General features: G+C 56.7%; 1 protein-coding gene across 4 annotated transcripts; it reads left to right on the top strand.

The window, feature by feature from the left end:
• The first annotated feature begins 2,723 nt into the window (after window positions 1-2,723).
• On the top strand, window positions 2,724-20,845 carry Zic4 (Zic family zinc finger 4). 4 transcript variants are annotated; one of them, XR_016533454.1, is made up of 6 exons: window positions 4,041-4,380; window positions 5,509-5,593; window positions 11,150-11,722; window positions 15,699-16,014; window positions 18,320-18,426; window positions 19,372-20,845. XR_016533454.1 is itself a non-coding variant. In XM_090323229.1 (5 exons), coding segments are annotated over exons 2-5 (960 nt in total). In that variant the 5' UTR covers window positions 2,724-2,870; window positions 5,509-5,523; the 3' UTR covers window positions 18,321-18,728. The 4 variants fall into 4 exon arrangements, 3 of the variants coding, with proteins under 3 accessions (XP_090179355.1, XP_090179353.1, XP_090179356.1); XM_090323229.1 differs by lacking the exons at window positions 4,041-4,380; window positions 19,372-20,845 and adding an exon at window positions 2,724-2,870 and having other exon boundaries at window positions 18,320-18,728; XM_090323227.1 differs by lacking the exon at window positions 19,372-20,845 and having other exon boundaries at window positions 18,320-18,728.
• The last annotated feature ends 3,678 nt before the right edge of the window (window positions 20,846-24,523 follow it).

Raw genomic sequence — 24,523 nt, forward strand, 5'->3', positions numbered from 1 at the left:
CTCCTTCCCCCTCTCCTTTTACTCCCTCTCCCTCTCTCCCCCTCTCCCTGTCCACCCCCCCCTCCCCTGAACCTGCTGCGCCCAGGACGGCGGGCGCCGTGCGTCCCCGCGAGCTGCAGGCCGAACCCCGGCCGCTCCACCCGCCAGGGCACTTCCAGAATGTCCCGATTCAGCAACTTTTTCCATTCCGTCTCCCCCCCTTACCTCCCTCTCCCCTCCCCTCCCCCCTTCCCCCCCACCCCCTGCCCGGCAGCCGAGCGCGCTTTTGTTGTTTGCTCCTTTTGAAGTTGTCTCCCTCCCTGGCCGGGCCAGACCCCCCTTTACCGGTGGAGAGCCGGGTGGGTGGGTGGGGAGGTGGGGGCGCATGGCTCCCCGCGCGCCCCTCCAGCCGTGGAGAGGCCCCTCCAGCACGCTGGAGCCCCTCATTCTCCCACTTTTGGGGGGGGTGGGAGTCAGGTCGGCCACGTTTCTCCCCTCCACCCCCCTCCGCCTCTCCCCCCTCCACCCCCCATACAGGTGGATGGGGGTTCGCTCCACCCCTGGAGTTGGGTTTTGTTTGTTTTCCAGGGCGAAGTGGAAGTGCTGTTTTCACCCTGTCCTGTCTGTCTGTCCGTTTGTCTCCTGTTATCCCTCCCCCCTCTCTCCCCGGCCTGACACCCCCTCCCTCCTAGACACCCCCTCCCTCCCCTCCTGCGCCCACCCCCGCCTGTTCCCAGCCTGGGCCCCTTTTCAAATCAGGTAAAACTGTAAATTTCCCCACTGGGCCGCCCAGACAGCAGCCACCCCCCCCCCACCGCCCCAGACCCCCTTTTTTTTCTGTATTTAAATCCCCGCTGGAGAGGACCAATGTAAATTTTGTGACATTCAAACCTTTTTCTAGTTCGCAAATCAGTCACCCTGTCACAGTTATTGAAATGCCGTAACTCGCCACACCAAGACGGTGGAAAAAGCGGGCGGGTCTTTGTTGCCGACCAGGCTTTTGAGCGCCAGAGAAAATTTACTTACCTTCAGATGAGTGAGCAGAAAAAGAAAGAACACTCCCTTTGATTTAGTTAGGAAAATGCGGACATTTGGAATCAGTACAAACATACAACACTCGCTTGTTTTGGCGATGCGGCCCTCGATTAACCTGTCTCCGCCCAGAGCGAAGTCTATTCAACCACTGCGCGGAGTTGCTTTTTTTGTGAGGTCCACAAAGAGCCATTGACTATATATTAAAATGATCGTTGAAAGGTAGAGGGGTATGGCACTTAAAAGCAAGGAGGGGGGAGGGAAAAATCCCTGTGACTCAATCAATTCAACCGAGCCACGTTTCCGCGTTTCTGGGGTGGGGGCCGTGCGCCCGGGCGCGCGGGGTTGGGGTGGAGAGGGCCGCGCTCCCCCTCCGGCCCAGGGGTTTGAGTCTTTGCGCCTGCATATTCATTAGGTCTAATTATTTTCTAGTAAGGAAAACACAAAAAGCCAAGAGTCGGAATCCTTCAATTTGCCTTTTGTTTCTCACTTCATTTGGCTTTTTTTTCCCCTCCTCCTCCTCCTCCTCCTCCTTCTTCTTCAGCGGAATCAGAGCCCTAAACTCCTTTTCCAGACAAAGAGACTCCAATCCTTCCTTTCAGAGGCCCGGGGGGCTCGCAAGGCGCGGGTGCCCGGCCCGGGAAAGTGAAAATGGTTTTTCTCCCCGGTCCTCGGCCGCTGGCTTTCCAGGCCGGCCGGTGGAAGGCGAGGGCCGGCGGCCGCCACGGCTCGCCCCCCTGCGGGCCCGGCTTTCCGGCCTGGCTTCTTCCCCGCGGTGTTTGGAAAGAGCCAGTGGCTTTATTTATTTTCTTCTTTTTTTTTTTTTTCATTTGGTCGCCTGGCTCCAACGCTAGATGACCTGGGAAAGGTGGAAGGTGGCCCTGTGTCCGTCCACAGAGAAACGCACAGCAGCATCTGTGTTTGCTGTACTGGAGAAATATCATCATCACCATCATCAAAGCACAGGAAGAGGGAGGATTTAAAAATAATCATTAAAACCCGAGTGTCCAGCAACAAGTACAGCCCAGTGACCTGCCATTTCCCGCTAAGCCTGAGTAGAACCTTGTGGGTCGTGGAGGAAAGGGCTGAAGTGTGCGTGCGCGAGAGATCATTTCACTTTAAAATCTGTGATCCATTCTTATAAAAAGGTGTCTCAAAACCACACGGTCATTTCTGCTACCTATAAAAGAAAGGTGGATCCTTGATTTTAAAAAGAAAGAAAGGCAGAGAGAGAGAGAAAGAGAAAAACAACCCTTGTCTTCTAGAAGTTTTCTCTACAGGCGTTCTCTCACTCCAGAGAACAAATATTGAACCCACCTCGCCTTTTTCCTTTCAAGGAAAAAAAAAACCCCACTCTCACAAGGGAGGGGGCCTGAGGGAGGGGCAGGGCAGCCGCTGGGAGGGGAAGGAAAATAGTTCTTCCAAAAAAAGGGGGGGGGAGGAAGGAGAAGAAAAGGGGGGGTCAGCCTTCTCGGCCTGGGGAGGGGGTGAGGTCCCCCGGACGCTGACCACAGGGCGTTTTGGGGAAGCCCACCCGGATTCTCGCGGCGTGAGAGTGCCCGTGAGGGGAGGGAGGGGAGGGAAAAAGTTGTGGGTTGTGGAAGTTATCAAGCGGGATTTGCGGCGCTCTCTGCGGGGAACGCGAGCGGCTCCAGTTCAAAGCCACATGAACCAACGTGACACATAAGCCATTAAAATATCATCCCGCCGGCTGGGTTCTGCCTCATCATACCCGCCCCGACGAGGCTGGGAGAGGAGAAATGAAGGATGACCACCGCGGCCGGGCCGGCGGAGCGGGGCTTGCGGGGACACCCCGAGTGAGGGACGGGGAGAGGTGACCCCGCAACAGGTGGGACCGGGTGAGTGCTCCGCTCCAGGCCAGGGGCGCACGGCGGCCTCCCGCCCGCGCGCGCGCGCCGCACCCAGGCCCCGGGGGGACGGGGGTCCAGGCGCGCTGCGCCCCCATCCGCGGCCCCACCCCGCGGACGCTGGGCTGCGGGGGCGTCCCTCCGCGGAGGGGCAGCGCCGGAGGGCCAGTCCGCGTCTTCCGCCCGGGAGGAGGCGCGGAAGGGGGACCGTGGGTGACGGCCCCCCTCCCCTGGGCTGGGGCGCTCTGAGCCGGACGCCCCGCCGTCCGCCGCCTTCTCCCCGCGGGGCGCGACCCTCCTGGGGCTCCGGCCTTGGGCGCAGGAAAGGGAGGGCCTGGGCGGGGGCTCCCCAGGCCGGGGACCCGGGGGCCGCGCCGGGGGAGCAGGCCGCGTCCGCGCGGGGAGCGGCGCGCGAGGCCCGGGCGCCAAGGAAGCCGAGCCGGGCCGGAGCCCGAAAGTTTGCGGCCGCCGAGGGCCCCAGGGGCGGCGGCGGGGGAGCCGGGGCGCCCGGCGGGCGGCCGCGGGGCCAAGGTCACGGCGCCCGCGCGGCCCGGCGCGGCCCCGGCCGCCTCCCCGCCCGACCTCGGCTGCCGAGGGCCCGGGCGTGGCCTCGCGGGGGTCCCGGCCTGGCTAAACGGACCTCCGAGCGCCGGGCGAGGCTGGAGCGGAGAAGGCCCCGCAGCCCGGGGCTCCCGGCGGCCTCTGCCCGGGTTTTTCCCCGTCTGCGCGGCGCGGGCGCGGGCCGAGCGGAGCCTCCGAGGCCTGCGCGCCGCCGCCCGGGTTCACCGGCGCTGCGCCCTGGCCGGCCGACCCCTGCCCTCTCCCAGGGCCCCTCCTCGGGGCCTCCGATGAGAAAGAGACGTCCCTCCTCCAGTCCCCACCGGTCCACCTTCCCGGCTGTCACCCGGGCACTGTCAATCACTGGGGATCCGGGGAGGGGGGCACGAGATGGGGGTGCGGTGGTGCCGAAGGGGCCGAGTTTAGGGAGCAGTGGAGCCAGCTCTGGTCTGGGGGGGATCCTGTCCTGGGGCTCTCAGGTGTGGCGGGGGGCGGGGGGCAGAGGCAGTTCCCAAATTCCCTCTTGCCAGCCAGGTGACCTGCTCGCCAAATGGCATCAGAATTTGAACCCTGGTCCTCCAGTCCGCCCCTGGTCACCTGACCTGGTCAGCAGTATTTGCGTGTGTGGTGATGGAGAGGTTGGTGAGCACAGGGACCCGGGCCCAGCCCCCAGCGGGGCCAGCCTCGTGGGTGGACTCAGGTCCCTGGGGACCTCACCCCGTCTCAGAAGGGAAATGGAACTTCTGTGATTGCCAACCAACCACGCTTTGGCGGTGCCACAGACCCTGCCAAGAGGAGATTTCAGAGCGAGGACACTCAGCATGTGGCCCTTTCTGTAGGAATGCAGCCTCCATTCTGGAAGCAGAGTATTGCCTTTAGGGAAAGCTGCCTCTCGGTTAGAAAGAACTGGAAATAAGTAAGATCCTCTGAGTGGGGCGGGGAGGTGAGTCCGGTTCTCCTCCTCCTCCTTTGCAGAAGAGAGGGAAGTGTGGAGGTCACCAGGTTCCGAGGGTGTTGGGGGGATGGGGGGGGCTGAGGAGGAAGGGAGCGGGAAGGGTGACCAGCAGGGCTGGCTGTGCTGTGAGGTAGCCAGGCTTCTTTGCTTGAGTCTGGCCTGTGGTTCAACAAGTTAAACAGCCGCTTGCTCTGGGAGCTGGAGTGTGGAGACGGGCAGACGTCCTTATTGACAGAGGTCTCCCAGTGTTTGTCCAGTCCGAGACCTTTCTCAATGACTGTTTGTCTTTTGGGGGCCGCAGCCCGAGGGCCACCTCTGTTTGGTTTCACTGCCCCCGGCCTGGCGAGACACACGCAGGAGGCTTCAGGAAGCCTTGATCTCCTCGGCCAGGGGATAGCTGTTTCAGCTGCTGTGACACCTAACCATGTATCTCCGGGGAGGGGTCTTCCTGCTAATTTTCTCAACGACAAAATGGAGACAGACTGGGTCAAATGATTTTTTTAATGATGCATTTTTAATCTGGGGGGTTTTAAATTAATTTTTTAAAATAAGCAGTGATGGTTCCCCAATGGGTCTATGGATGTGAACCAGGTGAATGGGAAAGAGTTTGAGAACCTACAGATCTCTTGGTTTCAGCATTCCAGGTTGCTAAAACCCCTTCCCCTGGGGCAGAGCTGTGGGGGGGGGCATGAGGGAGGAGAGCCTGCCTGCCCCCCCCATAGCTTACAACATTTGAATGGTAAACGTGAACAGATAGTTCTTCTACAAAAATTATAAATTCAAGATGTGACAGAGTTGCTTGTTTGTTTGTTTTGACACTAATGAAACACTTCCACCTGCAGGATTTCATATGAAATTCTAGCTGGGAAACGAGACTAGTTCAATGTTTTTATTATTTATTATTATTATTATTATTCTGACCAAAGACATGTGATTTTGCTATACATGTGGGCAATTCCCATCAGAGCCTTTTTCTTCAACCTCCAAATTGGAAAATGGCCAGAGGAAGATGGAAGGACATTTCCGGGCTCCTATTTTCCTTTCATGTGGACATTCAGGCCCAGACTCCTGTGTGACATTATCTAAATGATGGCTTCTCCTTCCTTCCCCAAACAGGCCCCAAGTCGGAACATGAGATACAAGACTTCCTTGGTGATGAGGAGACGTTTACGACTTTACCGAAATTCTCTGAAAGAGTCAGGTAAGTTAACATCTCCTTTTAACTACGGATGTGCTTGGAGTTTGGGGAGGGGTGTTTTCCCTGTCCGTGTGTGCTGGCACGCGCACTTGAGCGTGCACGGCTTGGCATGGAAACTTTTGTCTTTTGCTGAGCGCTGAGTCCGGGCGTGAGTAGCCACACTCTGCTGCTGGATGGGTTAGCACGCGAATCGGCGGCACAAGGCCCTCCGTCCATCCCACCAGAGCTGCTAATCTTCCTCCATGCCTTCCTCATTTGGGTACTTCCAGAATTAATATCTGACGGACTCTCTCATTGAAACAACCACCCCTGACCTTCTGCGATTCCACTGTCACATTATTCTATGACATATTCATCTTGAATTCATTTCCGGACAATTTGATTGGAATGAGGTTTGACATGTATTGGCTTCCATTAAAGGAGCAGACTTTGATCTCGGTGATGGGGTTTACATAATAAGCATCATCTTTACCAGGGACACCAGCCTTCTGCAATGTGGCATCTGAACAGGGAATGACTGACAGTCACTCTGTCAGAAATACCTTCATTGTGAAGAATTTAATTTAATATTCCATTTAGAACAAGCATATGATTTAGGGGTGGATGTCTTCCCTTCCAGGCAACCCCTTCTTCTTTCAACTCCACCATGAGTGAGCACAGGGTTGGCTCTAGAGATGTTTCCCCCTATTGGTAGCCAAAGCATTCTTCCTGACAAAAGTTAAGTGAAAAACTCGGGAAATGGCTTGCTTCTATTATTTAGGGACGACTTGATGGCTGAAGTCTCCTGCGATGGGATGGGGTTATTATGTAAATTTGTTTCCATCCCTTTTAATGCTGTTTTGGTAGGTTTCTTTAGCAATGTTTCCTCATCTTCTGTTCAAACACAAGCCACAGAAACCTTGCCTGGAAATTAAATTCTATAGAGGCCTATTTTCTCCCATTCTCAGTTCTATTAATGATGATCAAAGCCCACCCTCATCTCCCCATAGAAGAGAAGTCTAAAATCACTGCCCCCCCTGCACACACACACACTTTACAAAATCCTGATACAGCTCATCTCCTTGGTATAGTCTGGCACCAGTTTGGCGCGGTTTGAGGCCCATGACTGACCTCGGGGGCTGTCCTTCCTTATTCTCATACCACAATGTAGCAGGAATTTCTTCCCGTGCAGTAGATGTCAGCAATAACCGATGTCCATGGATGAATAGTGTCTGCAGAGACATCGTCAGCATTTGGGATTCAAGAAATACAGCAAAAATATAGAAACACAGCATAGGAAAGGTGGGGAGGGGGATTGAGCAAGTGCCTGTAGAATGAGAAGAATGTCCAGAGTATCCTAGGCCCAGCTCTGTACCATGCTCCTGAAATTTCTATCCCAGCAACATGGCAGTAGATCATCTCTCCCTTTACCATTGTTCCAAAGATCACAACCCAGAGGAAAAGCCAAAGGAACTCAGCCATCAACCTATCATCTCCTCCACTCTCTCTCTTCCTGTTCCCAAGGCAGAGAGATCAGGCCTGTCATACAAGGAGCTCTGCCAGATGGTAGAGCCACCAAATGTCCTATTTCTGGAAAGTAGGACTAGGGAGTCATTTGTTTATGCCATTGCTGTGGCCTCGCCATGGGGAGATAGCCAAGGTGCCCAGGTTTCTGGGCACGGTTTGCAGAGAAGCCAGTGGCTGGAGGTGGAATCTGGAGACAGGTTGGGGCTGGCGGCAGAGCCTGCTCCAGATAGGCCTTTCAGAAAGCCTCAAGGGCTTTCTCTTCCACATCTGGAAAATACCCCAGGGATGCATACTATTCCTTGTCTCTGAAAACGAAGCAGAAAAGTGAACCCCTTGCTGTTTGGTTAGGGATGGAATAGCCAACAGTGGGGGGACAGGGTAGTGAGGGGGCTACCGGAAGCCAAATTCTGGGGACCAGTGTGGGAGGGGGCACTCCTGGCAAACTCAGTCTTTGAATTCTGAGATCCTTGCACCCTGAGATCTCAACGGGGATCCCCTAGAAGACAAAGAAGGAAGGAAAGAAAGAAAGAAAGAAAAGGAAAGAAAAAAATGTGCTTCCAAAACATCTGTACCTCACTGTCCATCCTCTGTGGCTTCTTTTAGAGATACATCCTGAAGACCCAGACCTAACCACTGAGTTCCTTGTTCCTTGTTTGGAAATACTAATGGGTTGAAAAACAAAAACCAAATCCCCTTTTTTCTCCTGTGTCTCTGGGGAAAAGTCCTTGTAGGGAAATGTCTGGTTCCTCCCCCCCCCCCATACTTAGCCATCCGAGCTGTGGGCCATATGTTTCTAAGGGAGATGCAAGGATCAAGCACCCTCTATGACCTATGGGTCAAATGACCTCTGGCTACTCAAGAAACATCTACCCAGAATGGGTGCAGATGTTTGCCTGGCTCATAGAAAAAGCAGCGTCTGGACGGGAGCTCCAGGGGGCCGGGCCTACTGTCAGTGATTTTGGCTGATTCAGATGTGTCTGCCCTTTTGCTGGTGGAGCAAAAAGCCACCCACATGTTCACGGTTTTTCAAGGGCACGTCGAGCCAGGGAGAGTGTCTAGCAGACAGATCCGCTTATGTAGATAAGGCTTCGGCCATTTTGTGCCTGGGGCCCACTCAGTGCTTAGACTCAGTGCTAAGAAATTCATGAGCTTAGATGCAAAAGAAAATGTTTTCTTTAAGTAATAATAATAATAATTAATAATAATGCACCTTTCTTTCTCAAGTTGTTAATGGGAGAAAAATCCACATTTTCTTTTATTATGCTTAAGAACAGCACAGGATGCAGAGAGTCAATAGACAGGCTCACAGGCCTTTCCAGAAGGGTCCGCAGTGTAACAGATGAGCTCTGTGCTGTGGGTGCTGAGATTGGAAGCTTCCCCTGGGGAGGGGGTGGGGGCAAAAGCATGTGTACATCCACTGAAAGCTGCTGGGGTTGGATTCCACAAACATTTGGTTGTATGTCCATTCCTTACCTTCACATGGGAGATAACAGAGTGTTTTAATGGCTGGACTATGACATGCACTGCACACCTACCGTGGTCAGTTCTTGAGGTGTGGAGGGCAAGAGGAGGAGGAGGAGGAGGAGGAGGAGGAGGAGGAGGAGGAGGACTGAGGAAGGAAGAAGAAGGAGCTTGGGTTTGGATGTTTGGGTTTTTTGTGTGTTTTATGTTTCTCTCTCTCTCTCTCTCTCTCTCTCTCTCTCTCTCTCTCTCTCTGCATGGGTGTGTGTGCATGTGTGTGTGTGTGTGTGTGTGTGTGTGTGTAACCTTGACTGCTCTGGACAGCTGCTGCTTTTGGCTGAGAGAGGAGACTGGAAACAATTCACGGAGATTTGGGGAAGAGGCTTAGAGGAAGAGAGAGCCAGTGGAGGAACCCGAGCGGCATGCTTGGGGCACAGAGGGTAAACGTGGAAAGCGAGGATGGAGTGGGAGGCTTTCTGCCAGCTCTTGGGGCAGGTTTGGAGGGCAGGAAGGGTCTGGCCTATCAGTCAAATGCTCTTCTGAAAACCTAAAGCTAAATGCAGAGAACGTGCTGACAATTGACTGAGCCCTGCCTGCTGGGGAAGCCCAAAGGGACGGCTCAAGTCTGAGAGAGATCATGGAAGTGAGCGCCTTACCAAATCCACGATTACATTTATTTAAAGCACAAAACCAGTTTTCTTTTTAACTGTCCAGTGGTCTGCAGCGGGGGGGGGGGGGGGGGATGAGGTAGACTCCCCTCATGGCTACATAATGCTTGTTCCCCCCAGATCAGCCCCAACTTTTTCCCTCTGCTAAAGAGCTCAATCTTTAGAATTTCTCTTTTAAGAAGGAAAAAAAAAATCCCAGACTTTCTGTGCTTGGGAGCTGCTTTTTTTTTTTTTTCCTGCAGCCAGGGAGGTCTGACCACAGTGGCTGGCATTTTTCAACCATGGGGAGGAGGCCGGGGTCGAGGCCTGCAGCCTTTCACATCCCTGGACAGACGCAGCAGCTGACCCAGGCCAGTCCTTGCAGACAAAGGACACTGCCTCCTGTTATGCCACACTCCACTAGGCCAGAACTGAAGTTTTTCTTCCACCACTGCAGCGATTTGCTGGCCAGGCTGGAGGCTAGGCGCCACCCCCCCCCAATCCTCCTAGAGCTGTGGACTAAGAACCACAGAACCTCCAGGGAGGACTCGGCCAGGCCTGTGGGCAACAAGTCTCCCCAGCTGAAACGGGAGGGCCGGTCCATCCCAGCCTGGGAAGGAAAGGCCAGCCTGGTGAGGTGCCTTCTCCCTCCCGAGAGCCCAGGAGGGCTGCAGGCCAGCCTCTCACGCGACACCGGGGCTGCCCTGGCCCAGCCCTTGCTGTGGTCAGGGACCAGGGTCCAGTTACAGCGTGCAGAGCTGGGCACGGAGTAGGAGGGTGTGAAGACGAAGTGGGGTGAGGGTAGAGGGGAGGGAAGGGGAGGATGAAGGCAGCAAGAAGGCCCAGTGGGGGGTGGGGGAGACAGAGAAAGGGAGGAAAAATATCTAGGGAAGAAAGAATTTTCGGAGGAAAATAGAAGAAAAACGGGCCCTGGAGTTTCTTGCTCCTCTCCCAGTTCTGGGCACCCCACAAGGCCCCGGGAGATCCCTGGGGGAAGGGCCTGGGTCTTCTGCTCTGCCCAGTGGACTCGGTGCAAGCAGTCTTGGAGGAGGAGGAGGAGGAGGAGGTGGAGGCAGGCAGGACCCCCCCCCCCTCTTCCTCAGTCCCTCAGCCCAGCACTGGGAGGGGAGGGACAGGGCCCAGGGGGAGAGAAAGGAATCTGAGCCGGGGTCAGAGCGCATGAGCAGTAGCAGCTGTTGGGGTGGGGAGGGTGGGGAGGAAGTGTGCGTGTGTGTGTGTGTGTGTGTGTGTGTGAGGGGGGAGGGAGGGGGAGGGAGGGGGAGGGACCTGTCACGGCCGACACGGGGCCGGGCGGCGGGCCAATGGGCGTCCGGGCGATTGTTCCCGGGCGCAGGGCTGGGCCCGGGTCTGTTCTCCCCCGCGCCCGCGGCTGCCTGGGCGGCGCTCGCAGTCTCCCCGAGGCTCCGGGGAGGCGGGGAGGAAAGCCCGGCCGCCAACTCCGGAGGAAAAGCCCGGCGCACGTTGCATAAGTTCTGGTTGTGGTTTCCTTGGCCCTTGTCCCGCCGTCGGGCTGAGGCCCGGGGCGCCCGGGGTGCCTGGGCGCGGGGCCCGCGGTTCCCACGTACGTCCAGGCCCGCGGGCCCCCGCGCCCCTGCTCAGCCCGGCGCGCCCCCAGTGCTGGGGGGGTGCACGTCGGACGCCCCTCTGGAAACCCTTCCCAGGGGCCCCGCTCCGTCCCCGCCACCCGCCCCACCAGCCCTGTGCGCCCGGGCCCTCTCCAAGGAACGGGGCGATCGGCCTGGGGCCTGGCCAGGTCTGCGGGGTTCACCGCTGGGGCGAATGGGGCGGGGGGGCCGATCCCAGCTCCGACGGCAGGCGCCGGGGTGCCGCTGGAGGTTGGGCCCCGTCCCCCCATCCCATCCCCGGAGGGGGGGCCGGGGAAGAGCGCGCGCCCGGGGCTCACGCGCGCCATTTGTCTCCACAGCAGGTGGCAGCGCCCATGGCGCGCAGCTCGCCGACGCCCCCAGCCCGTCGGGGCTCCCGGGCCTCCGCCAGCAGCCTCAGCGCGAGCCCCCGAGCCGTCCTCTGAACGGACTTCTGCGCCTGGGGCTTCCCGGAGACATGTACGCGCGGCCCGAGCCCTTCCCGGCGGGGCCCGCGGCCCGCGACGCCCTGGCCGGCTGCGGGACTGGCGCGCCCCACGGCCCCGCCGCCTTCTTCCGCTACCTGCGCCAGCCCATCAAGCAGGAGCTCATCTGCAAGTGGCTGGCGGCCGACGGCCCCGCGCCCCCGCGGGTCTGCTCCAAGACCTTCGGCACCATGCACGAGCTGGTCACGCATGTCACGGTGGAGCACGTCGGCGGCCCCGAGCAGAGCAACCACGTCTGCTTCTGGGAGGAGTGCCCGCGCCAGGGCAAGCCCTTCAAGGCCAAATACAAACTTGTCAATCACATCCGCGTGCACACGGGCGAGAAGCCCTTCCCCTGTCCCTTCCCGGGGTGTGGCAAGGTCTTTGCTAGATCAGAAAATCTCAAAATACACAAACGAACTCACACAGGTCAGTACTGGGCGGCGCCCTGTCCGGGTCGGACTCCCGGGCCGGGACGGAGGCCCTGGGGTGTGGAGGGAGTGGGGGGAATGGAATTCTTTAAGTCCCCCCACGGAGGGGAGGGAGGGAAGTGCGTGGGAATTGTCTCCAGGCGTCGGATCCGTGGAGTCGCGCTCATGTATGTGCTCCTAATGTCATCGTCTCAGAAGGCTCTGGAAGCTGCAGCATGTAGGGAGGGCAGCGGGAAGACTTGTGCTCAACGGGACTGGTGATTCGGTTCTTCCTTGGGCACAAGTGTCCCTCCCTGAGCCTGCAAGATTGGATTTCTTCCTTTCTTCCTTCTTTCTTTCCTTCCTTCCCTCGCTCCCCCCCTCCACATCCCAGAGGTGGGAATCCAGAAACTTCCTATCAAAGCCCCCTGCCCCAGCACTGCCTCCCTACGGTGTGATTGCCAGGCTTTGAGAAGCAGACGTGGAAACGATTGTGTTAACCTTTTCCAATCCCTTTGCATTTGTGTGACAGGATCACCCCCCCTACACACACACACCAACAATCTAACACCTAACCACCGAGCCTGGCCCAAGGGGTCCTCACTCCCTTAGCAGGATGTGGGGGCTTCGGACTAACTTGTGCCCTGCTTGGGGCTCCGGGAGGTCTCACGGCCCAGAGGAGGGGGCCTTGTTGCCAACCCCCACTCTTCCTTTAGCAGAGACCAATCCCCCACCCCTAGGACGCCACAACTTTAGTAAAATGTCACTGGCAGAGCTGGTAAGTGGCCCAGAGACCTTGCCAGCCTCCCCAGTTCCTTCTTCTAGTTACCATAAGGGAAAGGATTGCTGGGGCCGGGCTGAGCCAAGCTCTCTGAGGCCTCTTTGATGAACCCAATTGCCCGAGAGAAGTTTCCACACTCGCAGATCCGTGTGTGTGTGTGTGTGTGTGTGTTTTCATTAATTAGTTCAGCAGTCAGAGGTTGTGGCTCCGCATACCCCTCCCCCTCCAGAAGTTTAAAAAGTCAGAGCTCCCCCTCTCCCATTTGGGGAAGTAGGGAAGGGAAGGTGAAGTCAATTCCATCTGGGGGGGGGGGGGCCCGGTGCTCCGGCGGCCTTCCTCCACTTCTGGAGGGGACCAGTCAGCCATTGTTGGCTGGCAGAGTCAGGGAAGCTGCCCCTCCCCCGTCCCAAACTGTCCTCTCCGCGGTGCTCCAGGACGCGGGGAGGGGGGGCGCAGAGGCAAGACCCAAGTCCACTTTGAACTTTATGCTTTATTTCCGGAAACATTGCCCCCCCTCCCCAGTTCTTTCTGCCCCACCCCAGCCTTTCCCACGCGTCTTCCCAGTTCCAGCCCCAGGGAAGGGAGAAGGCGGCCAGTGCCCTTCTTAGCCGGGCGCAAAGGCCTGCTGCTACCCGGCGCTGCCGAGCTGGCAGCGGGGACCTGGAGACAGACGCGCAGTCCCGAGCAGGAGAAAGGACTCATCTCTAATGACAGGGCTTTTTAAACAAACAAACTTTTACTGCTCTTAGCCGGCTACTGTTTGAAGTCTGTGAAGCAGAAAATGGTGAGACTCTTAGCGCGAATCGACCTACAGCAGAGACGCGAGTTCAGTGCGCCTGGCTGGCTCTCCAGATAGCATCCATCGATTGAGGACGGAAACCAACCTGTGCGTTCTTTCTCGCTCGCAGTCCTGATTCATTGCCACTTGGGCTGGGGGAGAATTTTAGATATATAATCGACAGAGCCTCTCCAGCTCCAGTGGTAACCTGGATCTCCTCCCATGTGATGGAAAGAGAAGGGGGGGCCTCAGCAGACTGTTTCTCAAATGGCAATAGACATCACCACAAATTATTCATGAAGACAGTTCTCGATTCAACAGGAAAATAATTGCCTTTTCAAATATTAATGGCGTTTCATTTCCTCGAGTCGCGGCAGCGGCGGACAGGAGCCGGTTTCTCGGGAGTGGAGATTCTCTCCGGTCGGAAGCCAGCCGGGCTTGAGATCCAGGCGGCGCCCGGCGCCCAAACCTCTCACCGAGTAGCGATCCAGGAACAATGGTGTGTGTGGCCGCCGGCGAGGCGGGCGCGGGCCCGGCGCGGGCCAGCCAGCCGGGCTGCTCGGCCCCAGCGCCCCCTTCCCCCGAACCATCCACCCCGCGGCTCCGCGCGCCTTCCCGGGCAGCAGACGGGGGAGGGGGCGGGGGTCGGGGTCAGAGCTGGGGGGTCCTCGGGGGAGGCGAGACCACGCCGGGGCGGAGTCACCGTGAAAAGCCGACCCAGCCACAAGTGCGAGAAAATGGCGCTGGCCCGGAGGCCCTGGCGCAGCCCGATTTGGTCTTTAGAGCCTGGCGCGCGGCCGGGAAGGAGGCCCGGCCTGGCCGTGGAGCCTCGGGCGGGGGCTCTGGGCCTTTCCAGCTGCGATCGGGGCGCTGGCCGCCCGGTGAGCCCGGCCCCGGCCTCTCCACCTACCGGCCGGGGCGCAGCGCGGGACCGGGTGGCGGGGCGGCGGGGCGGGGAGCCGGGCGCTGCGGCCTCCCCGGGCCCCCCGGGCGATGGTGAACTTCCCGGCCGCCCCCGGTCACCCCAGCGCCCCGCGTTCCTCTCCCCAGCCGCTGGGGCTCAGTGTGGGGCAGGATTTTTCTTTTCCTTTTGCGCCTGGAGGGAACCGTCGCCACGTTCCGGCTCTCCCTCCGCCGCCTTCCCCAGAACCCAGCGGGGACGCGGCGTTTCTCGTCCCCAAAGTCGCACGGCTCCCGTAGGCAATCTGAGAGAGGGAGGCAGGGAAGGGAGAGGAAGAAGGAAGACCCGAAGGCAGGAGGGGAGGGGAGGGAGGGAGAGGGAGGGCGGGGCGGCGGACGGTCGGGCGCTCGGGCACGGGGGAGGGGGCGCGGGGTTAGATGGGGACACCCGTTTCGCCTGCACCGCACCCCGTTTTCCCGGAGCCGGGGCCAGTCGGGCCCTGCGCGGCGGCGCGCGCCACACCTTCGGAGGGCGCCCGGGGCCGAGCCCAGGGTTTCCAGTACGAACCGTGGGCTCAGCCAGAGAACCGAGGCTTTGTTCCACCCAGCCAGCGACAGAGAAATAAAGCATTAAATAAAGATAAATGGAAAGCTCCCATCTCTCCTGGAGGCGGCGGAGACGCGGCCGCGGAGCCGGGGCCTCGCCGCCCGCCCGGAGCCGTCGCCGTGCCGGTCCCCGTCCGCGGCCCCGGCGCGTCGTCTCCGCCCCTCCCGGCCAGCGAACGCCGCGCCCGGGTCTGCACCCTGGGCGGCGCTCGCGCCTTCCCCGCGCCCTCTGGAGCCCCGCGGAGGGCTGGCTCGGGGGACCCGGCGGGCGAGGCCAGAGGCGCGCGGGGGGCCGGGCTGGTGACCCGACACCCCGCCCGGCTGGGCGGATCCGGGCTGATCTCGGGGGCCTCAGGGCTGTGGCCGGGACGTCATCAAATGCGATTAGACACTGTAACCGGGATCGCCCCCCGCCCCCGGGGGGGATCTTGGGTGGCTCAGCAGGATTGGAAGAAATGCAGCTGAATGTGGAGCTGGGGAGGAAAGGACGGGGAGGGCAGGCTGCGCTGCGCGGAAGACCAGCTCGGGTGGGGGCCCTGCTCTCAGGATCTCGCCTGTTACAGGAGCCCGCGTTGCGCGCGGGCCGGGCGGCGCGGGTGCCTCGGGTGCCGCCTGGGCCCCAGCCCGCTCCGTCCTCCGGCACGCAGTGGGCACAATGTGCAGAACGATCCGCGTGAATCAGGATTCCTCTAGGGTGGAAACTCAGCCAAAATGGAGTCACTGCTGCCCCCCCCTCCTCCCCGCGCTTCCCCAGGCCCCAGCTGGAGAGGGGGGAGGGCGAGGCCTGGAGGGGAAGGGGGGTGGAGGGACGGGGTGGCACCCCCAAAAGAGGGCTGCAGCTATGTTCTGGCTACGGGAGGAGTGGGGTGGGGGCGCCCGCACCCACTAACGTCTCTGCCTTGTTCCCTCCCTCCCTCTCTCCCCCCCCAGGCGAGAAGCCCTTCCGCTGCGAGTTCGAGGGCTGCGAGCGGCGCTTCGCCAACAGCAGCGACCGCAAGAAGCACTCGCACGTGCACACGAGCGACAAGCCCTACCTCTGCAAGGTGCGGGGCTGCGACAAGTGCTACACGCACCCCAGCTCGCTGCGCAAGCACATGAAGGTGCACGGCCGCTCGCCGCCGCCCAGCTCCGGCTACGACTCGGCCCCCCCGTCCGCCCTCGTGTCGCCCTCCTCCTCCTCCTCCGACGGCCCCGACCCCCCAGGCGCCTCCTCCAAGGCCTTGCGTGGCGCAGATCTGAACGAATGGTACGTGCGTCCGGGGAGCCCACTCCCTCCTGGCTCTGCAGGGCTGGCCTGGGCCGGAAGAGCCTGGAGAGCGGGCCGGGGTGCGGAGGGCTGCGGAAGGCCCGAAGGAAGGAGGAAGGGATGGAGGAATCCTCCAGACGGCCAGAGCAGGCTTCCCTTCCGTGTTAGAGCTGGTGTGCCATTCTGGCTCTGCAGCTGCCACATGGTCTTGCAGAATGGGAAGCAAGCCTGCCTGCCTGCCTGCCTGCCTTCCTTCCTTCCTTCCTTCCTTCCTTCCTTCCTTCCCTCTGCCACTGTCTCCCTGCCTCTCTTTTGCTGATCCTGAGGTTTGAACTGAAGGCCTGGGCCCTGTCCTGAGCCTCCTTTTGCTAGCGCTCTACCATTTTAACCCACAGCGCCACTCCTGGTTGTCTGGTGGTTTGCTGGAGATAAGCGTCTCACAGACTTTCCCGTCCTGGCTGGCTTCCAACCGTGATTCTCAGATCTCGGCCTCCTGACTTAGCTAGGATGACAGGCACAGGAGCCACCCGTGTCTGGCTAGAACGAGAATATTTTCCTTGAGGCCTGCTCTCTTCTTGGCTCCCAGCCCCCCCCCCCACCTTGTCTCCTCTGCTATCCATCCACAAAGCCTGGAGGGACACGACATGCAGAATTCCAGAGGACTTGCTGCCTCTCCTTCTTTCCTGTCCTCCCTTGTCCCCAGTCAACTAAGTTTTCCAGCCATCTGTAAAAGAACATAGAGGGTGTTCATTTCACCCCCTGGGCAGGCAGGGGGGAAATCACAAACTTCCAGTCCTGGGACATCCATCTACCACAGACATTGTACCCTTGAAGTAGGAAATGAGGCAGGCCCAGGGGAATGAGTCAATGTGGTGTGTGTGGGGGGCTCAGCCCCTCACCATCTCCCCAGTCCACACCCTGCCTGTAGGATTTGTGGAAGCTTGGGTTGGAGGTGGACCCTGGCTGATGATGTCACTCTGCTGCTGAGTCCCCCATCACCCAGGGGCCTGCCCTAGGTGAGGTGTGTGAGCAAATGGAATTAATTCTATCAGAAATCAATTCTTTCAGAATGCAGAGCAAGGGGGGGGGAATGAACCATAAAGACTGTAAAGGCAGCCACACCCCATGTGTCTAAATTGAACCTGTCTTAAAGTCCCAGAACCAGATGTCAGAGGTAGGTAGAGAAGGAAAAGGCCTTTAGAATTGTATCCACGAGTGGGGAAGAGAGGGAATTCTGCCCTTTCACGCTGCCAATCTCTGCAGGAAGAACAAGACTGCTCCTAATCCTCTCTGAGGTCTGATGTATGAAAACTGTGAAAGGAAATGTGTGTGGGGGAGAAAGGAACCGCCCACATGTCAAACCCTAAGAATCTGGAAGTAGGTGTAGATTCAGGGGAGCACTATCTGCTCCTGGAAGGAGCTGGAACTGAGGGTTTAGCTCAGTAGTTGAGCACTTACATAAGGGCAGGAAGCCTGAAGACAAGCTGTATTATATATTACATATCTGATATCTGAAATATGCACTATCCTATATATATATCACATATATGAAATCTGTGTTATATCATATACGAGCTGAGCTATGGATAGATGGATGAATGGGTAGATGGAGAGATAGGTAAATGGTGGATGGATGGATGGATAAAGCCAAGCAAATGAGTCCTGGCCTAGATGCAATGACACATTTTCTTCTCTTCAAAATCCACTAGGTAATTCTCAGTCCTGCTCTTCAATTTCCCAAAAGTTTCATCAGATGAGAAATACCCTAAGCCTGGATGGCTCACGCCTGTCATCCTAGCTCCTCAGAAGGTTGAGATCTGAGGATCATGGTTCAAAGCCAGCCTGGGCAGGAAAGTCTGTGAGCCTCTTATCTCCAGTGAACCACCAGAAAACCAGAAGTTCAAAGTGGCTGAGCTCTTCAGCTCAGGAACAGTGCCTAGGCCCAGAGTTCAAGCCCAGTGACCAAAACAAACAAGCAATACTTCTCTGGTGAATCTTCTCCAACAACAACAGTAGCAATCACACACACACACACACACACACACACACACACACACACACACACACACACACACAGGGCCCCAGGCTGACAGTGGTTCTCATGGCCATATCTCACTGCCCAGGTGAATCTTTAAAACTTGTTTCTTCTGCCTCCTCCCTTTTGTTAAGCACCCCATTCCTTCTCTGTCTAGGCTTCCCAGCAGGCACCCCATTTGGTCTTCCACCCCCATCTCTGCTAGCACAAGGAAATAAACATGTTTACTCTCCCCCTAATCATGTTTAATTTTTCATTGGCTTGTTACAGATGTCCACGGCGGCTGGGGCTAAGGTGCTCACCCTTTGTAGCGGAGCGGGGGCTTCAAAGGCCTGGGCACACAATACCCAGCTTCCTGGCCCCAGCCCATCTTCATGGTAAGTTAAGGTCTCCATGACAATGGACGACTGGCACTGAAATCCTGAAAGCCCGAGCCTGGAGCCCGTCCAGGCTTTTCATGAAGAACATAATATTTACGTCTAGCAGGCCTTTTTTCTTGTGTCTACAAGTATATATTTTTGTTGGACGCGGACTAAATCATTTTCATTTAATTTCCGGTAAACAAAACCCACGCGAAAGGGCACTTGTTCCCTCCGGTCATAATAAAAATGGATAAAAAAAACCCACCCCACAACACAACACAAAACATAACACAACAACGCGGGGACAGAAAAGGCGCCGCCTGCGCCGTCCTCTTTGTCTCTGCTTTCTGCGGTGATCAGAGGCCGCATTTGGGTTTGATGACCGGGGTTTCTAAAGGCGAGGAAATGGTTTGTAAGAGGGGGGGAAGAAGAAAAGGAGAAAGGTCTAATCAGGCTCGGGTTGTTCAAAGAGTTGGGGTTTGGGGGTTGAAGTGTGAGTTTGACGTTGCACCCCACGCCGCGTTAGGCTCGCCTTGGAAATGGGCGCCTTCAAAGGGGGCCCACTTCGCCGCGGACACTCCATTAAGATACATTTGCGCTGACCTTTGCTTTCAAGCCATTTAATTCTGTCACCCGACTCTCCAGGCCTGGCCCGGCGTTTAGGGGCTTCACCCTGGCCCCTGATGGAGGGGGCACCTCCACACATTTGGGGAAAGGGAGGAAGCCACCAGCCCCCAAAGAGGCCCCAGGTCCAGGGCCACCTCACTGGCCCCAGCTCAGCCTTGGGGGGAGTGGGGGGTGGGGACTGAGCCCAGCCGGTCTTGGGTTGGCACTTGCTGGGGGAAACTGAGGCATTCAGGCTGGGTCCTAGGGATGTTTTCAAGGTGGCTCCCTGCACTGTCCGTGGGTCTGTCCATCTCAGAAAGTCTCTGGAGGCGCCTTCAACGTTTTCCTCTGCAGGAAACCGGGAGTGTTGGGATCTGGAGGCCTGAGCCAGCCCTGGGCACGCACTCAAAAGCCCAAGGCCAAGGGGATGGAGAAAATGGCAGGAAAGTTAGAAGTCCACGTTCTCTTAATTGTCTTGTTGTTTATTTTATCCAAGTACCCCAGTGAATAGGGGAAAAATAAACATGGTGGAAAAAAAATCAAACAGTGGAGTCGTCTTTAGTGCCAGTCCTTGTGGCTGAATAAAAAGGATGGCCCGCTTTCCATTGAGCTGAGAAATCTTTGAAGTGGGAGTTATTATCTGAGACATTCCAGCTTGTCGTCCTAACAACGCCGGTGAAACGTAAAAGGTTCTTTGTCAGCGATTTGTTCTCCTCTCTGCCAAACTCCCTCAAACCCCGCTAGTCTCAAACCGTTTCTAAAGAGATAAAAATCAAACTTTAAAAAATATATATATACCCACTCACACATGCAACACCAACAGATAACTCTGGGGGGGGGGAAAGTCCTGTAGGGAAGAGGGAAGGAAGCCCCCAAACTCTGCCAAGTCTCCTGGGCATTAGAGCCTGCCCAACCCAGTGTATGGAAGTTGAGGAGATCTTCAGAATGAGTTGGGGGGAGGGAATGCAGAGAGTGTGTGATCTGGGGTGCAGACCCTGCGTGCTGGTCCTGGTATCTGTGGCTCCCAGTGCTGGCTTGTCTGACTTCCTGACCAAGCCCTGCTCAGTACTCGTGCGGAATTTTTGGAAGCCAAGCTTGCCCGGCCAAGCCATGTTTTAAAAAGTCTTTCCCTCCTACAAAGGTACCTCTGCTAACCTAGCTCCATTGGGTTCCCATTAAACCTAGAGGGATGGGGGGGACAGTGGATTCAGAGAGGGAGGGAGGGAGGGAGAGCGAGCTCTCCTTCTGTCCCTGTCCAGGTCCCCCCCACCCCTTTTGAGGTGTTTTAAATAAACAAGGCTTCGCCCAACCCCCACCCCACCCTGTGCTACTGAATGATTTGTAAAGAACCTCCCCCCCAGCTGTAAACTCATGCTGTTACTATAGTTGTTGCAAAATGTTGTCTTTTATATTGATTTTATTTGTTTACTGCCGGTCTCCATATGTTTGTTTATGTCACTAATTTATGGGGAAATGTAGTGATCGCAATGAATGTGGGTTATACCAAGAGGGGAAAGCATTTTGTGGTCCTATTTCACACACATACACGCACACGAAGGCCGAGTCCGATCTGCCTCGGATTATCTGGAAACTTCCCTACCTGCACTGTTCCTGATGCATCATCTGAACCCTTAGAAACGGTTCACTTCTGAGCTAACTTGCCAGGAAAGGGAGGGAAAACACTGTTTGTTTTGTATTTGACTGTGATGATTGTGAAATGAAATACAAAAGTGGAAGCCAAGAGCCTGCTCTTGGAAAGATGTAAATGTGCGTGAATAAATCCCAGGGCCGCCTGGCTTGCGTCCTGGAGCTCCAATTTGCCATTTCTCTTGGGAATAAAGGACGCGATGCTTTCTTCTTTGGCTCTGGGTGTCTCCTCACTGCCTGTGGTCCAGGAAGAGTTTGGGGGCTCCCCTCCTTGACCCCCAGTGCCCTCCCCCTCTTTCCACGCCCTTGAAGAGAAACTTGCCTGTCCAGCAGAAGGGCCCCCAAAATGTGTGTCCTGTTGGTCCAATTTAGCCCCGATGGCGGGGCGGGGCGGGGCCTGTGTCTCCTTCGGGAAGGCAGGGAAGGTGAAGGTGGCGCCCGGGACAGTTGTTCCCCTCCCCTCCCCTCTCCCTGCCCAGGGCTGACCCCTCACACCACCCAAATACCCCGAGAAAAGTCTGGAAGCTGCCAGCTAGGGAAACAGCTAAAAGTGCGCGAGGGGCGCGCAGGCTCCAAGCCCGGCCTGAGCCGGGGTGGAGGGCGGGAGCCGGGGCTCGGCGGGGCAGTGGCCTCCCCAGGGCCGGTCCTGGACCCCTGAGGCCTGCCGCTGGAATCCCGGGGCTAAGCGGCGCCTGCGGGCGGGTTGGGGTCGGAGCTCAGAGGCACACGGCCCGGGCCCGGCCGGACCCAGCGCACAGCCCGGCGCAGCGCCTCCGCCCCTGGTTCGACTCCCGGCAAGTTGGGTCCCGGTGCCCGGCCGGGATACCGGCGCCAGGTGGACGGGGGGGGGCGAAGGGGGGCCCGGGCCAGGGCCTGCAGTCCCCGGGAGGCCGGAGGGGGAGAAGGGAGGGAGCCGAAGACGGGACGGGGCGTGGGGACGGTTGGGGCGTCCTCGCCCTCCCTCCAGGTCTCCCAGACCCCCGGAGACCCCTTGAGGCCCCCACAGAAGCGGGGAGGGTGGAGGCGGCGGGGACGGCTGCTCTGCGGGGAGATGGGGTCACTGCTGAGGGGGGAGAAGGCGCCCCGGGGGCGCCACGGCGATGGCGACGTCCACGCAGGGCCCGGAGGAAAGACAGGCCTGATTTTGAAGCGCCCCTGGCCCTGTTAGGACGCAGGAGGCCACGCGGGGCTGCGGGCGGGGTGCGGGGACAGCCCCCCCCGCAGGTCCACACCTGTGCCAGAGTGGCTCCAGGAAGCGGAGGGGCAGCAGCTCGCATGGGGCAGACCCCACCCGCCACCCACCGCTGCTTTTCATGGAACACAGGTGAGCTCCAGGTGGGTAGCTGGCCTAGCGTCCTGCCGCGGCCTCCCCGACGAAAGCCACCTGCCCGTCCTCCAGCATGGCTTATGTTTTTCATTTCACTTGGCATAACACTCTGACTTGTCATTCATTCATTCATTCATTCATTCATTCATTCATAATATGGGGTGTTGAACTCAGAGCTCCCAGCCCATAGCCTGCATGGCTTCAGACAAACTGCGTTGTCTTGAGGGGGTTGCAATGTGTTCAGCACATGAATCCTTGCAACATTTGAGAATAGGTGTGAGTTGTTACTTGGGGCTTTCACATGTCATTGCTGGACCACAAAGTTCTCGCCAGCCTTCTCAGCAAAGGGGGCATCCTGGGGTCAGGGGCAGGCTGCCTGGGGGGGGGGATGGGTGCCACCATGAGCTCAATTTTCTGAGAATTCCAGCTCCCATGCAGATAGCTGCCAAGCAAAGACATAATTTGTTTTTAAAGCCCAAGGGGGGGATTTTTAAAGATGAAGTTTATTTCAGTATTGTATGAAGCCATACTGTTACCCTTCTGACCTGTTACAACTCAAGGCTTTGTAGAAAATCCCCGTGGCCCCAGCCTGGTCAGCTGTTGATTTATTTGTATCATAAATTTCTGTGGTGTATTATGAGTCCCATGTGTTGGGGAGGGGGTCAGACCTTCTCAAGACTCATATTTTGGGGGATGGAAGCTGCAGGGGGCAGAGAACAGGACAGCCAGTGTCCAGTGTCACACAACTGTATTCTGTGCAGCAAGGCAGAGGCCCTGGTTCACAGGCATGGTTTCTGTTGTAGAAGACTCCTGGTGGAGAAAATTGAGAAGACCTTGCTCACCGAGCCATCCAATGTTTTACCCTGGAACTCTCCACATGTCACCTCTTCCTCTGTGGAAGGGATTGTCTTTCTTGCAGAAGGATATCATTCAAGAGAGCGATTCAGTAGATAAGTGTGTGTGTGTGTGTGTGTGTGTGTGTGTGTGTGTGTGTGTGCTGGGTTTTGTCCCTGAATAGTGGAGTGTCTTTGTACCCATCCAAAGCAAAATGTAGAAAAGAAGAAGAAAATACATGAATCCCCAGAACACAGATTCAAGAAGAGGAAGCAGGGCGTGGATTTAGCAACTTGTCCTCCTGTTTGGGCAGTGTTCTGTGTACACCTGCGTGCAGAGGGATAATATTCATGAAGTCCACACAAGGTGAACGATGACTGGATGGACAGCCTTGAGACGTGTCAGCAGAGGGCAGGAAACCGAATTAGGTGCTCACAGGATTGTGCCTCACAGTTTTGTCACAATGGCCAAAGAAAGTGGAAAGCGTCTAACACAGCTTTCCATGACACCACTGCCAGAGGCCGACTCCCACCTTTGTCCTTCTTTGTCAAATAGGGCAGACAACTCAATATCCTTTTATTTGTGGGTGATTGCAGATTGTTCCTTAGTTGGTTTTTACTGTGGCTTTTCACTCATTAAGATATTAATCAAAAGCTAAAAAAATCCCCAGCTTTCAGTAAAACAATGTTTTGTTTGAAATATGTGCATTTCTAAGCCATAAAAAGTCTGTCCTTGCAAGACAAATGTTTTCCTCTTCATTTCTCTAGTCAAAAAGAAAAAAGAAAAAAAAACAAACAAAAACCAAAGAAGTCATGGCTTCATGCACACAATCAATACTTAGTCAAGAAGAAAGCCGTTTCCACCTGAGAAAACGTAACTGTGTCCTACAGATCAGAAACTTCCTTACATTTTCTGCTATTGCATTTAGTGAATACAAACCTGCAGTGAAATGTTTCCTATTGTCTTGAAAACCAACCAACTTTCTTTAAAAAAAAAAAACAGGAAAAAAACTAGAAAAGAGTAACAACAACAAAAAAGTGCTATAGAAAAGCAGTCTCCTTTAAGCAGGAAATATCATTTCATTGTAAAAAAAAAAGGGCAAAAAAAAGTGGTAATCCAACTTGCGGAAACTGTTGTGAATTATTTCACCAGACTCTTTTAAAAAGGGATTAGCGGGGCTTTGGGGCCAAAATCCTTCTGTTTTATTCAATCTCAGATTTTATGTTATAATTACTGGCTGTAAAGGCTCTGGAATTAGTATGCGGAGGCCATCAGGGCGTAATGCAGGTGTTATTCTATGGCTCCGCTTTTTAATTAAGGGAAGAGGTAAGGAAATGGAATCATAAAAACACTTTTGTGAGAGCTGAGAACATTGCAGCCACCACATGAATAAAGCCTTTCTTTCCACCTTCCTCTGACAGGTCAGCCACAGAGGTGCGGACTTCCCACCTTTTCAGAGCCAGACAATGGTCCCAGTGTTCTCACCTTGTCCGCTGCACGGAACATTCTCTCCTAGCACAGATCTTATGGAAATTGCCTTAAGTAGCTTGACTTCCACAAAAGATATTGCTTTTAGAACCCAGACTGAACCTCCTGCTCTGAGCTCCCTGCTCTCCTGTTTTCCGAGGTGGAGGGGGGCGTGGGGGGCTGCATGTGGGAGGCAATGGGAAAGGAGGGGGAAAACTGAATCTGCCCCCA

Source organism: Megascapheus bottae, chromosome 32 (genome assembly GCF_031878675.1).
Source record: "Megascapheus bottae isolate mThoBot1 chromosome 32, mThoBot2.hap1, whole genome shotgun sequence".
Taxonomy (NCBI): Eukaryota; Metazoa; Chordata; class Mammalia; order Rodentia; family Geomyidae; genus Megascapheus; species Megascapheus bottae.

Bases quoted from the DNA above. Each gene is read 5' to 3' on its own strand.
- Zic4 (XM_090323229.1), top strand. From the start codon at position 5,524: ATGAGATACAAGACTTCCTTGGTGATGAGGAGACGTTTACGACTTTAC. The intron at 5,594-11,149 runs GTAAGTTAACAT...TTGTCTCCACAG, and splicing joins AAATTCTCTGAAAGAGTCAG to CAGGTGGCAGCGCCCATGGC. The intron at 11,723-15,698 runs GTCAGTACTGGG...CTCCCCCCCCAG, and splicing joins ACACAAACGAACTCACACAG to GCGAGAAGCCCTTCCGCTGC.